The sequence below is a fragment of the Trachypithecus francoisi genome, unplaced genomic scaffold, assembly GCF_009764315.1.
Source record: "Trachypithecus francoisi isolate TF-2019V2 unplaced genomic scaffold, Tfra_2.0 Lachesis_group11, whole genome shotgun sequence".
Lineage (NCBI taxonomy): Eukaryota > Metazoa > Chordata > Mammalia > Primates > Cercopithecidae > Trachypithecus > Trachypithecus francoisi.
In genome coordinates this window covers 83,662,309-83,678,279 of record NW_022681456.1, presented here as the reverse complement: position 1 = coordinate 83,678,279, position 15,971 = coordinate 83,662,309, and the positions used below count along the sequence as shown (strand labels likewise).

Sequence of the window (15,971 nt, the reverse complement as noted above, 5' to 3'; positions counted from 1 at the left end):
ACATCACCTGTAGGCCTAGATACTCGGGAGGCTGAGGCGGGAGGATCGCCTGAGCCCAGGATGTCAAGACTTCAGTGAACCGTAATCGCACCACTGTACTTCAGCCTGAGCGACAGAGCAAGACCCTGTTTTCAAAAAAAAAAAAAAAATTCCATCACTCCTCTCCCCTATTATCCTCTTCTTCCTAGATTTCCTCATAATCTTTCCCCCACCTTTTTCCATCCCCAGGTAAACATTGATCTGTTTCCTGCCACTGTACATTAGTCTGCATATTCTTGAACTTTATACAAATAGAACCATACAGTCTTACTTACTTTGCAGGGGATGTGGATGCCTGGTTTCTTTCACTCTGTATAATTATTTTGAGAGTCATTCATGTTGTTGTATAGATGACAAGAGTGGATCATTCCTTATTATTGCTGTAGGATATACTATAAGTTGTTTATATAATCCTTTATTGATGGACATTTGGGTTGTTTCTCATTTGTAGCTATTACAAATGAAGTCCCTATGAACATTCATGTACAAGTCTTTGTATAGATATATGCTTTCATTTCTCTTGAGTATATACACAGGAATGGAATGGATAAACAGTATAGTGTTTAAATTTTTTTAAATAAACATTTTTAGATAATATATTTTCTAAAAGAACAGAGCCATTTCCTGTTCTTTGTTCAAAGAACACATGGCTGAGGAAGAAGAGTGCTACAGCAGCTAAGAAGTTAGTAGGCTGGGCATGGTGGTTCATGCCTATAATCCCAGCACTTTGGGAAGCTGAGTTGGGAGAATCCCTTGAGCCCAGGAGTTCAAGAACAGCCTGGGCAACATGGCGTAATGTTCTCTCTACAAAAAAATACAAAACATTAGCTGGGCATGGTATTGCACGCCTGTAGTCCCAGCTACTCAGGAGGCTGGGGTAAGAGGATCACTTGAGTCTGGGAGGGCAAGGCTGCAGTGAGCTGGGATTGCACCACTGCATTCCAGCCTGAGGACCAGAGCAAGACCTTGTCTCAAAAAAAAAAAAGTAATTAGAAAATTTAGCACTTTTCTTCCCTTAAAATCAACAAGCTAAATGTTTTTGTTTATTGACTGATTGATTGATTGAGACAGGATCTGGCTCTGTTGCCCAGACTGGAGTGCAGTAGCACGATTGTGGCTCAGTACAACTTCTGCTTCCTGGGCTCAGGCCATCCTCTCAAGTAGCTGAGACTACAGGCACATGCCACCACACTTAGCTAAGTTCTGTATTTTTTGTAGAGACAGGGTTTTGTTGCGTTGCCCAGGCTAGTCTCAAACTTCTGAGTTCAAGGAATCATCCGCCTCAACCTCCCAAAGTGCTTGGGATTGCAGGCGTGAGCCAGTGCGCCTGGCCAACATGCTAATAGTTTATATGTTTACTAATTGGTTATAAATGGATTGTAGGCTTCTGGTGACCAGTATTCAATGGTGCCTTGTTAAAATCACAGCAGATTATAAACTGAAAGGCAAACTATGTTTTCAGAAGTGTTTTCTATTGTGTATTTGTTATATATAAGAGCTTAGGGGAGATGTTTTATTTACAAGTGATACCAGTCATGAGTTTATTTTTAATCAGAGCAGAATCAATAAGAAAATGATAAATTTCTATTAATTTAATTTTGCCCAAATTTCTACAAATTCATAACAATTTCCTGGGTGACAAATTGCTTTTAAAATAGTAATATTTAAGGGACCTTGTTTTGATTTTTAAAAAGATACAATCCCAGAGCAGTGCTATGTTTTATGTAGGCTTCACCACATGATCATCTTTTAACTTTACCCATCTAGTTTCTTATCTGTGGCCATAGGGTGACTTAGTCATAGTAAGCACCTCATTTCTCAGGTGGCATGATTTGGTATTATTTTCTTTTACCAACCATTAGTCAGTTTCTGCCATCTTTCCTTTCATGCTTATAGGAAGAAATTAGCCATTTAAATTACTCTTAGGAAGAATTTCAGGTTGTTCCAAATCAAAAAGAAATACATACTCTTTTTAACCATTCTCCTGGGGATTAGAAGGGGCATTAATGTTTACTGGCCAGGTGCTATGGGCTGGCACTACTATGTGTGCTTTCTGTACAGTGTCTTTGTTCATGGTCTCCCACCTATGGTTAGGAAAAAGGCAAGTTTCCTTAGCTTGTCTTACAAGGCCCTTGGTGGCCCAGTGCTACCTTACTTGTCCGGTCTCATCACCATGACTATCAGTCTTGCATCCTGTGCTCTGGCTAGTCTCTGTTTCTTTAATATCTTCAAAAAGTTTTCTGTCCCTTCTAAGCTTTCTCACGTGCAGCCCCCTCTACCTGACACTGTACTTTCCCTACCTTTCATAATTAATTCCTACTTACCCATTAGGCCTTGGGTTAGGTCTTACTTCCTTGGGTGGCTGCCTTGATTCCTCTAACTCATCTCAGTCCCATAAGAGTAGGGACTATGTCTTCTTGCCCAATTTTTTATTCCTACCAACTGATGTAGTGCTTAGTGTGTTTGTCAAATGGACAAATAAGCAAACACTCTTCTCAGATGGGTAATTTTATCCCCAAGTCACATAGCTAGTAAGAGGTGCATCCCAGAGTTTGAATGGAAGACACTAAAGCCATGTTTTTTCCACTGTGCTAAGCTGCCCCATAGTTGTAAGTCATTAAACACTGAGGACTGGCAGACAAACAAGGTAATTGAATTGAAACAATACACCTAATTGCATAATTGATCCAATATAGAAACAGAATGAAGTCCGGGTGCGGTGGCTCATGCCTGTAATCCTAGCACTTTGGGAGGCCAAGGCGGGCAGGTCACAGGGTCAGGAGATCGAGACCATCCTGGCTAACACGGTGAAACCCCGTCTCTACTAAAAATACAAAAAATTAGCCAGGTGTGGTGGCGGGCACCTGTAGCCCCAGCTACTTGGGAGGCTGAGGCAGGAGAATGATGTGAACCCGGGAGGCAGAGCTTGCAGTGAGCCAAGATCGCACCACTGCACTCCAGCCTGGGCAACAGAGTAAGACTCCCTCTCAAAAAATTAAAAAATTAAAAAATTAAAAAAAAAAAATGAAACCAATTTTACATAAACCCAATCATGAAAATACTGGTTTTACTGTCTTTTGAAAATTGGGTTATTCTGATTTTAAACTTTAACAAATTAAAATACATGATATAGTAAAAGCAGCCTACAAATCCAATGGAGATTGTGGAATCTTGAGATAAGTTACCTTGAAAATACTTTATTCTTGGCCGGGCGCGGTGGCTCAAGCCTGTAATCCCAGCACTTTGGGAGGCCGAGACGGGCGGATCACGAGGTCAGGAGATCGAGACCATCCTGGCTAACACGGTGAAACCCCGTCTCTACTAAAAAATACAAAAAAACTAGCCGGGCGAGGTGGCGAGTGCCTGTAGTCCCAGCTACTCGGGAGGCTGAGGCAGGAGAATGGCGTGAACCCGGGAGGCGGAGCTTGCAGTGAGCTGAGATCTGGCCACAGCACTCCAGCCTGGGCGGCAGAGCGAGACTCCGTCTCAAAAAAAAAAAAAAAAAAAAAGAAAATACTTTATTCTTAAGGTCAAATTCACCTGTCCTATGGGCCCTATCCCGACTTCCTCCCTTTTTTTTTTTTTTTTTAACATGTTTGCTGAGACAGGAACATTTGCCTCCCGGCGTACAGTTGAAATGTTAGAATATTTCTGAAAATTACACAAAATGCTTTTCCTTAAAGGGTTACAGATATGATTATTTCTTTTTTTCTTGAAATTTTCTTTTAATCACCCCCCTTTTACATGTTAGATCTCATTCTTCTTTATGGACCTCATCACTTTGTCTCTTTGGGATCTGGTCACTGTTTATCTCTCCACTCTCATTTTTTTGCCTTACTCTTTAAAGTCTTTGGTCTATGTACAAAGAAGTACTTGAAATCCCTGACTGAGGTTGGTCCCCATCCTGTGAAACGCTTTGATAACTCCCATTTATTAGCATCTGTTTTATCTTTTGAAATTATCTGTGGGCTTCTGTGTCTCCTGTAAGCCTTTTTAGGGCACTTACTGTGTCATAAGCACTCATACACTTCAAACCCCCAGGACTTGACATAGTTCCTGGCACATATTGTGATTAGTACTTTTTAAAAAGCAAAAACAATCTGTCTCAGGCCTCAGACCTCCCTCAATGTGAAATAATAAGTTGGAGGTAGTACAGAACAAGAAGCAAGGGCATAGTCATTATATAACTCTCTGGGTTTTTTTGTTTTTGAGATGGAGTCTCACTCTGCCTCCCAGGCTGTAGGGCAGTGGTGCTATCTCTACTCACTGCACCTCTGCCTCCTGGGCTCAAGTGATTCTCGTGTGCTTCAGCCTCCTGAGTAGCTGGGATTACAGGTGCACACCACCATGCCTGGCTAATTTTTGTATTTTTAGTAAAGACAGGGTTTCACCATGTTGTTCAGGCTAGTCTTGAACTCCTGACCTCAAGTGATCCATCCACCTCGGCCTCCCAAAGTACTGGGATTACAGGCCTGAGCCACTGCATCCAGCCCATTATTTTAACTTTTTCTCTTGCTCTGGGCCTGCAGAATTTGACTTCTGGATTAGATGCGTTTTTTGTGGTTCAGGTTCCTATTGTGAGGTGCCAGCAGTTTTCCAGCCCCATTAGTTATGTGTTTGGCTCTTTGAACCAAAGCAGAACATGAACCTACGGTGTCACCTGAGTTAGAGGAAAGGATTCTGCAGTACTAACCACAGAGTGTTTAATTTTTTTTTTTTTTTTTTTTTTTTGAGACGGAGTCTTGCTCTGTCACCCAGGCTGGAGTGCAGTGGTGGGATCTCGGCTCGCTGCAAGCTACACCTCCCGGGTTCACGCCATTCTCCTGCCTCAGCCTCCCAAGTAGCTGGGACTACAGGCGCCCGCCACCTCGCCCGGCTATTTTTTTGTATTTTTTTAGTAGAGACGGGGTTTCCCCGTGTTAGCCAGGAAGAATGTTTAATTTTTAAAAACTGAATGAAATTCAATCCACAAATTGTAAATCATAACACCCAGAAATCATTTAGAAAGATTTATCTCACATTAGACCAAATGCCCTCTTTAACTGTGTGCTTCTTAGGCTTACAACCCTGTAATAGATTCCTGACTTCTGTTTTCCCTGGATTTTGCTTCCCTGTATTTGGTCGAGTTTTTTTTCCACTGCCTCGCACGCTTTTCTAATTTAGGCCTATTTTCCTGAAGTCAGAGCCAAACTGAATACAGACATCAGTGGATTTCTCACAGTTCTTCTCCAGCTGAAAATTAAGGAAAGAAATCCTGATGCTGTGCCTTTTCCTGTCATGCTTGGAAAGCTTACCTATGCCCCCGACTGGCTGCCTTTCCTACTAAGGCCATGAATACCTCCAGGCTAAGGATTGTTTACACCACTTAATTCCCTAGCACCTAGCTCACTGTTTGGCAGATATGTTTTTTGTTTTTTGTTTTTTGTTTTTGAGATGGAGTCTTGCTCTGTTGCCCAGGCTAGAGTGCAGTGATGCAATCATGGCTCACTGAAACCTCTGCCTCTGAGGTTCAAACGATTCTCCTGCTTCAGCCTCCCAAGTAGCTGGGATTACAGGCACTCACCACCGTGCCTGGCTAATTTTTTGTATTTTTAGTAGAGATGGGGTTTCACCTTGTTGGCCAGGCTGGTCTCGAACTCCTGACCTCAGGTGATCTGCCTGCCTCAGCCTCCCAAAGTGCTGGGATTACAGGCCTGAGCCACCATGCCCGACCTGAGACATACATTTTTAGCAAGAATTAAGTTTTTATGTCTCCCTGTCAAGATCATTTCCTTAGAGACGAATAAATACTTTGTCAAAATCAATGTAGCATCATATCACAAGTAGAGATTCAGGAAGACATATAAGTACTTCAGTATTATTCGAACGTAAGTAGATAGACTAGAAAAATTTAAGCTTACAATTTAAGCTTACTGATTAAGCTTACAACAGAAAAGCCAGGAATGAAGTTTAAATGTTTTGAAAGAGTTTAAAAGAAAACAATTAAAAATTACCTGTGGGGTTAGGCTATTTTATTTTTGTAGGCTTTGGTCCATAGACTTTTCCTTGAGATTCTTGAGAAACTTTACATATTAATCTACCTTAAGAATGAGAATGTTTTGCTGGTGTTGAAACTGAATGTGTGACCAATGAGCAAGAACTGAAAAGTCTCTGTTCTAGGTAGGATCGAGAACTTCTTTTTTTCTAATTCCACACAGACACATCTTCGGCCTCTGAGGATGAGGGCTCTCTGAGACGCCAAGCTGCGCTCTCTGCTGCCTTGCAACAGAGCTTACAGAATGCTGAGTCCTGGATCAACCGTTCAATTCAGGGATCGTCCACTTCTTCATCCGCATCTTCTACGCTGTCCCACGGAGAGGTCAAAGGAACCAGTGGGTCTCTAGCTGATGTATTTGCCAATACTCGAATAGGTAGGAGCTGGATCTACCCAAGAAGTCTAAATTACATTCCATTTGGCTCCCAGTATCCAGGAAATAGTTTATGGTTCGTGTTAGGTTTTTCAGTATGGCCTAAAAAAAAGAATTAGAGAGAACATGACAGTTAATGAGGCAAAGAAGGAAACACCAGCAATACATTTGTCACAGGAATAATAGGTATCACCTGCATTATTGGTGCGTAGTTTTGCCCACCTGAAGCCATAGCTATTTCCATAAGCAATACTCAAGCTGCAAGATATAACACCAGTCTCAGTGTGGAATTATCCCAGCTGAACAACATTCCATCTATTCAAAGGTTAAAATATGTAACATCTTAGATTTTTCCCAGGATTGTTATCTATATTCTGTTAAACCAAAAACACTAAACCTGAGCAAAATCTATGCTGAACCAACATCAGTGAGGCCTTTTGTCTTGACTGGATTTGTTGTCCTTGCTGCTGTGATATTGCTACACTGAAGTGTGCAGGCTGAGGATATTGGTACCCTGTGAGCTGCTATCGATACACTGCAGATGCTACTGTATAGAGTGTAGCTTTTGCTTGCCCCTGCTTTATGTTTTGTGTGTGTGTGTTTTTTAAAGAGTTGTGACATCTGCAGATAAAGGTACAGCTCAGATCTCTGTTTTTGCTTAATTGGTTGTTACAAATTACATCAAGTAATATGTGTTAACATTATGTGTCTGTGATATCTTTCCCTTTTTTTCTTGACAATCAGTGCAGTTTGGTGTCTTAAATTTCATCTTAGTGACCTGTCTGTATCACCTAATATATCTTTATTCTGTTAACTGATTTCTAAAAAAAGAAAAACTTGGAAAAATTTCAATTCAAGACTATATTTTTAAAGAAATATCTACCTTGAGGGTATGATTGCCCTTCTTAGAAACCCACATGCCAACAGCTGATGACTTGTCCTGCACGCTTAGCTCTGCCCTGCCCTGCCATTTCCTGAGCTTCCTGAAGCAGCTACAGAGATTTGCGTATTCACCTCTCCAGTCGTGGAGCAACAGAGCCATGGTTGCTGAGGTTTTATTTCCACATCTGTCTAAAAAAGACCATTATTACTTGTTAAATATATTATCCTAATACCCAGTTAACTTTTACCTGAATTTTTGTTAACAAGATGTTTCATTCAACCGTATATTTTTAATTGCTTCTACTACTCTGTGAAAAGTTATTGGTTCAGTTACAGAAACCATTTTATCCACATTATTGCTTTTTGGATGTTTGTCTTAACAGTAGTAATTAATGTTCCTAATAGAAAAATTCCAAAATATAAGTAAAAGAAAAGTAAAATAACTATAATCCTACCTCCCATGGATAATACTTTAGTGTTGTTACTGTAGTGTATATTCTTCTAGATTTTACTTACATATGTAAGATTTTGGTTTTGACTTTACAAAAATGAACTGTCCTAAACATAATGTTAATAGCCTGCTTTTCTTAGCAGTATGTGATGAACATCTTTTATATCATTACCATTACACTATTATTTTTATGGTTTCAATATACACTATTGTGTGACTCTCTGCCCTGGTTCATTTGGCTGTTCCTCTATTAAATAGTATCCAATTTTTTGCTATTATAAAAACTGTTGGATTGAACATGCTGGAACACACAGCTTTGTGCATTTGTCTGATTATTTCCTTAGGTTGTATTCCTATAAGTTTGAATTGCTGGACCACAAAAAAAAAGTCTGTTTTAATGCTTTTTGTTACCACATTATCCTACAGAAAGGTATACTGGAATATACTCATGTTAGTATACTTAAAACTTTAAAGACTATTCGACTAGTAATTATAGACTTAAGGGGCCGGGCGCGGTGGCTCAAGCCTGTAATCCCAGCACTTTGGGAGGCCGAGACGGGCGGATCACGAGGTCAGGAAATCGAGACCATCCTGGCTAACACGGTGAAACCCCATCTCTACTAAAAAACACAAAAAAAATTAGCCGGGCGAGGTGGCGGGCGCCTGTAGTCCTAGCTACTCGGGAGGCTGAGGCAGGAGAATGGCGTGAACCCGGGAGGCAGAGCTTGCAGTGAGCTGAGATTTGGCCACAGCACTCCAGCCTGGGCGGCAGAGCGAGACTCCGTCTCAAAAAAAAAAAAAAAAACAAAAAACAAAAAAAAATTATAGACTTAAGGGGCATAGAGACCTTACCCCCAAATCTATTTTAGAAATTGTTTGTATTATGCTTTTTTCCTTTTTTAAGTTTTACAAAAAACTTAGAAGAAAACATCTGGGCCGGGCACGGTGGCTCAAGCCTGTAATCCCAGCACTTTGGGAGGCCGAGACGGGTGGATCACGAGGTCAGGAGATCGAGACCATCCTGGCTAACACGGTGAAACCCCATCTCTACTAAAAATATAAAAAAACTAGCCGGGCGAGGTGGCGGGCGCCTGTAGTCCCAGCTACTCGGGAGGCTGAGGCAGGAGAATGGCGTAAAGCCGGGAAGCGGAGTTGCAGTGAGCTGAGATCCGGCCACTGCACACTGCACTCCAGCCTGGGCGACAGAGCAAGACTCCGTCTCAAAAAAAAAACAGAAAACATCTGGAGAAGTAAGAAGAAGGAAATTAGAGGGAGGAAAATATATGACTTACAAGAATCACAAAAAGCCACTAAAAACTATGTGGTGTTTTTTGTTGTCGTTACATGCCCCTGTTGCACAGGGATCTTTTCCAGTTTACTCATTCAGTTTCTCCATGTTAAGAATCTTGAGACCTGGTGTGGTGGCACATGCCTGTAATCCCAGCACTTTGGGAGGCATTGGTGGGAGGATCGCTTGAGCCCAGGAGTTCGAGACCAGCCTGGGCAGCATGGCAAGACTCCATCTCTACTAAAAATACAAGTATTAGCTGGGTGTGGTGGTGTGAACCTGTGGTCCCCATACTTGGGAGGCTGAGGTGGGAGGCTCACTTGAGCCCAGGAGGTTGAGGCTGTAGTGAGCTGTGATTGCACCACTGCATTCCTGGCTGGGTAACAGCGAGAGACCCTGTCTGAAAAATAAAAAGAATCCCTATGTGCAGTAGAGTAGAACAACACTATTTAGTCTCTACTTGGAGCAAGGGAAGAACCTTGTCTGTCAAGGAGATCCAAATTACCTATGGATTATTGTATAAAAGTTAAAAGTGGACTTTATCTAGTTTTTTTTTTTTTTTCATCTGGAAACTTGTGCAGTCTGACCCACTTTCAAGATATGAGTTTGGTCTTTGGTAGAACGGGAAACATTCTAGATAAACCATCATCAAGAAATGTTCGAGAGACTACAATATTAGTAGCCAGTTATGATCTTATTTGGTTCCATTTTGAGGTCACTGCAAGTTTTATTATGATTATTCTATAACACTGGATTTCTACCAGCCTTTCTGTATAGAAAATGATGTTTTGAGAAACATTGAATGTGTGATTTGATCTTACTAAGGCTACTGAAGTCTTACAAAATAATAATTTTGTGGCCGGGCGCGGTGGCTCAAGCCTGTAATCCCAGCACTTTGGGAGGCTGAGACGGGCGGATCACGAGGTCAAGAGATCGAGACCATCCTGGCTAATATGGTGAAACCCCGTCTCTACTAAAAAATACAAAAAACTAGCCGGGCGACGAGGCGGGCGTCTGTAGTCCCAGCTACTCGGGAGGCTGAGGCAGGAGAATGGCGTAAACCCGGGAGGCAGAGCTTGCAGTGAGCTGAGATCCGGCCACCGCACTCCAGCCTGGGTGGCAGAGCAAGACTCCGTCTCAAAAAAAAAAAAAAAAAAAAATAATAATAATAATAATAATAATAATAATAATTTTGTAAAGCTGATATACCCTGACTTTACTTATTGTTCTCCCTTTGTGTCTTGCTAGTAGAATCTGATTTTTAAAGGTTGTTTTACAATCGCCAGTACCCCCATTTATGTACTTTTCTTCCTTGTTAAAAAACAAAACCCCAAAGATTTAAAGTTTCTTAGTTTTGCTGCTAATATAAGTCTAAATTTTGTTTTCTCCTCTCAGAGAATTTCTCTGCTCCTCCTGATGTCACTACAACTACCTCTTCCTCCTCATCATCTTCCTCAATTCGCCCAGCAAACATTGACCTGCCCCCCTCGGGGATAGTTAAAGGCATGCACAAAGGATCCAACAGGTCCAGCCTTATGGATACAGCTGACGGTAAGGAGTTGTTTTTGGTAGCTCAATTGTAGTGTAAACTAAACTAGAAAAATTCAAATTATGAACAATAGCTCCTAACTAGCCCAGCAGTTGCAGAACTACACTGTACTTGGCCCACTAATAACTAATCCTGGGTACCTTGTTTCCATCATCTGCACAGTGGCAGTATTGCCACTTAATCGAACTTAATGGATACTTCCAGAAGATACTTTGAACAAAAACCTGAATGTGGAAAAAGAAAAGAATAACAGGGGGCTGGGTGCAATGGCTCACGCCTGTAATCCCAGCACTTTGGGAGGCCGAGGCAGGTGGATCGTGAGGTCAGGAGATCGAGACCATCCTGGCTAACGTGGTGAAACCGCATCTCTACTAAAAATACAAAAAATTAGGTGGAGCTTGCAGTGAGCGGAGATCGTGCCACTGCACTCCAGCCCGGGGAGACAGAGCGAGACTCCATGTCAAAAAAAAAAAAGAATAACAGAAAAGGAAGATTAGGTGAAATCCTTAAGCCATGTATTAATAATAGTACCATATTTGTTCTCTGTTGTCATAAAACTTATTGTGTGCATATTTGGTCTCCTCGAAAGAGAAGGAAACTGTGGACAAAGGCCAAACGGCCTTAGAAATAAAAGCTCCTGAGGGAACTGAGGAACTAAAATATCCTTACAGTCAACGAATTTTAACTTACCATTTTTTCCCTTACAGGTGTTCCTGTCAGTAGCAGAGTATCTACAAAAATCCAGCAGCTTCTGAACACTCTGAAACGACCCAAAAGGCCTCCCTTAAAGGAATTTTTTGTGGATGACTCTGAAGAAATTGTGGAAGGTAGTAGTAAAAATACCAAAAACATGTATTCATTAAATAAATTTATCTTAAGCAGTTACTATGTGTCAAGTACTGTAGGATTAAAGAATGAACAAGACACAGTTCTTGGTTCAAAGAGTTCATCATTCTCTGCTCTTTTTTCCCTAATGATCATCTGCATTTTAGATCTTAGATGAAAATTAAGGAGGGAGGGAGGAAGAGGGAAGAAAGGCAAAGAGATAACCATGAAGCATAGAACTGTCTTTGGAAATAAACTCTTTGAAATTAAGAACTATCCCAAATACATGATTTTATGAGTTATTTATATTTGGCATTTTCTTGGATGTGGATATCAAATTCAGCCTCAAAAGTTTGCCTACTCTTTTTTTCATATAATGTAGTCCTTTTATGAATCAACCAATCGCTACATATATTTCTGTTTTCTACAAGACAGCGTGTTTGATGTTGAAAAGTGTCAAAGATTTATAAAAATACAGTTATTTCCTTCATGTTTACAGTTTAGACAGGTGCTAAAATATATCCATGTGAATAGCTAAGTATTAAGTATCTATCAGCCAATATAAGCACTTCTGAGAAGGGAAGAAATCAGTTCCATCTGGGTTAGGAAAGGCTTCACAGAGGAAGTGCAACAGTGATTTATTCATTCAGTAATTTTTAAATTATGGATGAAATCATATATCTAGGATTTAATAGGGAAGGGGAATGGGTGTGAGTATGGATAAAATGAGAATGGCCATTTGATAAGTATAGAATGATGACAGTAGATCTAGACAAATAGATCTACCTAAGAAAAGCTTTTGTTGAAAGAGCTAAGCCTTGGTAGCTTTGTAGTCTGTTTTTATGTCCTGAGACTAATAGTAATAGGTTTTGATCACATCAACTTGTTAATAGAATTAGATACATTGGTAGACTAGATCTGGTCTTAGCCCAATTTATGCCACAGAAAGCAACCTGACATATGAGGTTAAGATGAGTATCTGTTTCTTTAGGAATCACTAAACTCATTGAATGGTGGATGTCTTTCATGATGTACTGATGTTCAAGATGCCCATGCCAGCAATAGCCTCTCCAGTGTTTCTAGCATTGGGTATTGACCAGGCACATGAAGGTCAGGGTTTAACAGGAATCTTACCTGAAAAAATTGCATTGGCAGAATAGAACTAACAACTTTCCATTAATTACCAATATAAATAGGCAGTAGTTGCTTGTTTGAGTAATTGTTACATTTGGAAAAGAAAAATACCTGTATGTCTTTGGAAATCTGAAAGAGCATGCCCCGGAATCTGCATTGAAGCCTAATGGACAATGGTGATAATGTCAGCTTTCATGGCCAGAAACAATGCCTACTCTATACATAGTCTGTCCAAACAAATAAAATACTTATTTAGCAACACCCATGTTTATTTTTTTTTTTAGTTAATCTGGTGGTTTAGGGTCTGGGAATATACAAAGCAGAAGGGCAGTTGAAACATTTATTATTTACCCTAAGGCAGCAAATTGGGGAGTGAAACTATTTCATGAATTTTATGTTAGTAGAAAAATGAATCAAGGCATCTTAAGTACAATCCCCAGATTTGTCATTGAGCTATATAAAATATCATTTATTTCATATTTCATTTGCCCATCTAAGATTTGTTGCTCATTCTGTCCCTTCTCCCTTTCGTGCCTCTTTTCTCATCTCTTGTTCACCTGGCTAATTCCTGCTCATCCTTTAAGACTCAGCTCAGACATTTCCTCCTCCAGGTGGAGACGTGCCCCACTTCTGCCCTCCTTGTCCGTGCGTCTGTCACGCACTGCTCATGTTTTCCTAGCCTTAGCGCTGAGTCTGTGTGTGTTTGTGTCCCCTGGTTCACTCTAGATACTCCTCAGGAGCTCAGATTCCATATTCCTTATACCAGGCACTTATTAGGCATAATGTTTGTTCAAAGAATTATGTGTGCAGCATTTATTTTCTCAATGTTTATCATATCCTGTGAACATAATTGACACTCAGTAAATACTTGACTTTTTGTTGCACGTGTAAATTATCTTTCCTGCTACAAAAATGCAGGCTTTGACCGGGCACAGTGACTCACGCCTGTAATCCCAGCACTCTGGGAGGCTGAGGCAAGTGGATCACCTAAGGTCAGGAGTTCAAGACCAGCCTGGCCAACATGGTGAAACCCCGTCTGCTAAAAATACAAAAATTAGCCAGATGTGGTGGCGGGCACCTATAATCCCAGCTACTTGGGAGACTGAGGCAGGAGAATTGCTTGAACCCGGGAGGCAGAGGTTGCAGTGAGCCGAGATTGCTCCACTGCACTCCAGCGTGGGCGACAGAGCAAGACTCCGTCTCAGGGAGAAAACAAAATGTAGGATTCTTTTTTTGATTTTTATTGTTTGAATAATGTTTGTTCATTTTAGAAAAATTAAGAGGATTTTTGTTTTATCTGTAAAAGGATATGAAATGTTCACCCCCAATCTCTGGAATAAGCATGTTAATAATTAGCTCCCCCCTAAACACACACCCAAATTCAATTCAGCTGACATTATTGAAGAGCCTTGAAGTATTAGACACTATAGGCAGTAAGGGGAGTAAGAGCCACCCCTTTCCTCAAGAAGCCATCAGCCTTTGTGGGGGAAAATTTGTACAGTAAAAGGAGTCCTTGAGGATCCTCAGTGCTTTCCTAAGGGCAACGTGGGAGCACTAAGGAAGCAATAGTCTCCTCAGGGAGTAGTTGGGAATTGTTCCCAGAGAATGTGCTGTTTCAGTCCTGAAAAGGATGAGGAAGAGTTCACCAGGAGGCAAAGGGATTGGCCATACGAGATGAGTGCAGAGGTGTGGAGACATGGGATATTGTGGTTTATGCCCATTATCTATTGGAGTGAAGTAATGACCCTGAGGTATAACTGTTACTATCCCCATTTTACAGATGAGGAAAGCCAAGCTCAGGTAAATCAATTTGCCTAGGGTAATGCTAGTAAAAAGTCAATGTAAACTTGGACTTTCTGACTCACAGTGTAGTGCTTTCTTATTAAACATAATCTGGTATAGTAGAACCTGGCTCTCTCACACTGGACACAAACTGTAAAGATTTAAAAACAAATTTGCCAAAAATTGTGAATTTGCTACAAAAAATGTGTATTTTGTGCTATTCTATATATGCAGTGATTTCCTTTGTCAGGGTCAGGATTTGTTCATTGCATAGAATATATTGAATATGATTTCACATTTAATTGGAAAGTTGAATTAAGGCCCAGTTTGTGGACCACAATTTCTAACCATGTCCTTTCTCAAAGTGAGTTTAAACCAGATAAATATGAAATGAAAAGGAAGATGCAGTTGAGATTAGAGACCTAAGTTGTGTTCATTGGTATTTGTACTCATTTCACCCACTGGTCTTTTCCTGGTGCAGTACCTCAGCCAGACCCCAACCAGCCCAAGCCGGAGGGACGGCAGATGACCCCTGTGAAAGGAGAGCCTTTAGGAGTCATCTGTAACTGGCCTCCTGCTCTTGAATCTGCCCTGCAGCGCTGGGGTACCACTCAAGCAAAATGCTCCTGTCTGACTGCACTGGACATGACAGGGAAACCAGTTTACACTCTTACATATGGTGAGTCTGCAAGATTCCAGATCCTTCTCTCCGAGAGTTCTTCAGAATATCATGGGTAGCGTTCTTATCTAGATACTTAGCAGTTGCTGGCCATTATGTTTCAGTAGATTTTTTTCAATAATTTAAAAGGATCCTAAGTTATAAGTAAAGCTATTGCCAAATATTTTCATTTGCTAAAGCGGTATTTGCAAGCCAGCTAATACTTAAAAGGCAGCAAAAAGAGGAGAGACTTTGCACATCCGTAGATGTTTTAACATTACAAGAGAATTTTAGAAAAACATTTGGTCAGTATTAATGATGTATGGTGAAAATCAGATGGTTTTATCTAACAATTGAAACTGATTACTTGTTGAATCTTTATTCCATCCTGCTTCTTGATTATAATAGGCACAAAATTCTGTAATGAACAAAGAATGAGTACTTTTCCATTTAATTTTGCATACCAGCTAAAATTTTTCTTTTTAAAGTAACTTCAAGGAAAAATGGGGTCAACCCAGGGCTGTGAGATTTTGTACTAGTTTATTCAAACAGATTCCTTTTCTCCTTTGCAAGTGGAGCACAGTGTCCATAGACCTAGATAGAAAATAATCTTTGAGGAAAAACAAGGTTTTATTTAAAGAATTACACAGGTTGACATAGTTTAAACTTTGGATGCCCCTCTGAATAAATTGTATATAAAATAACATAGCTATTTAAAATAACATAATTTTCCTTTTGCTTATCTCATAATCTAAAATAAGAATTTCTGAGGGTGTTGGAGAGGAGGGACTAGGAAAAGAAAAGCATTTTTTGTTTGTTTTTGCTGAAATTGTTTTAACATTCACCTCAGAAGCTATATATACATTTCATTCATATAACCCTTAAAGAAAGCGTTTAGCTGGCCAAATCTTTGCATGTTTATTTAACATCTATGAATACATCCACATGTTCATACA

The 15,971-nt window shown here is 40.4% G+C and overlaps 1 protein-coding gene across 5 annotated transcripts in view; it reads left to right on the top strand.

Moving 5' to 3' along the window:
- DIP2B (disco interacting protein 2 homolog B) overlaps positions 1-15,971 on the top strand; it is a 269,875-nt gene that overhangs the window by 182,642 nt on the left and 71,262 nt on the right. For 2 of the 5 annotated variants that reach the window (XM_033222096.1, XM_033222098.1), the window contains exons 5-8: positions 6,237-6,449; positions 10,463-10,618; positions 11,324-11,446; positions 14,839-15,036. In XM_033222096.1, coding sequence (XP_033077987.1) covers positions 6,237-6,449; positions 10,463-10,618; positions 11,324-11,446; positions 14,839-15,036 — 690 coding nt within the window. The remainder of the gene's footprint in view (positions 1-6,236; positions 6,450-10,462; positions 10,619-11,323; positions 11,447-14,838; positions 15,037-15,971) is intronic. The other 3 variants (XM_033222097.1, XM_033222100.1, XM_033222099.1) reach the window with 3 other exon arrangements.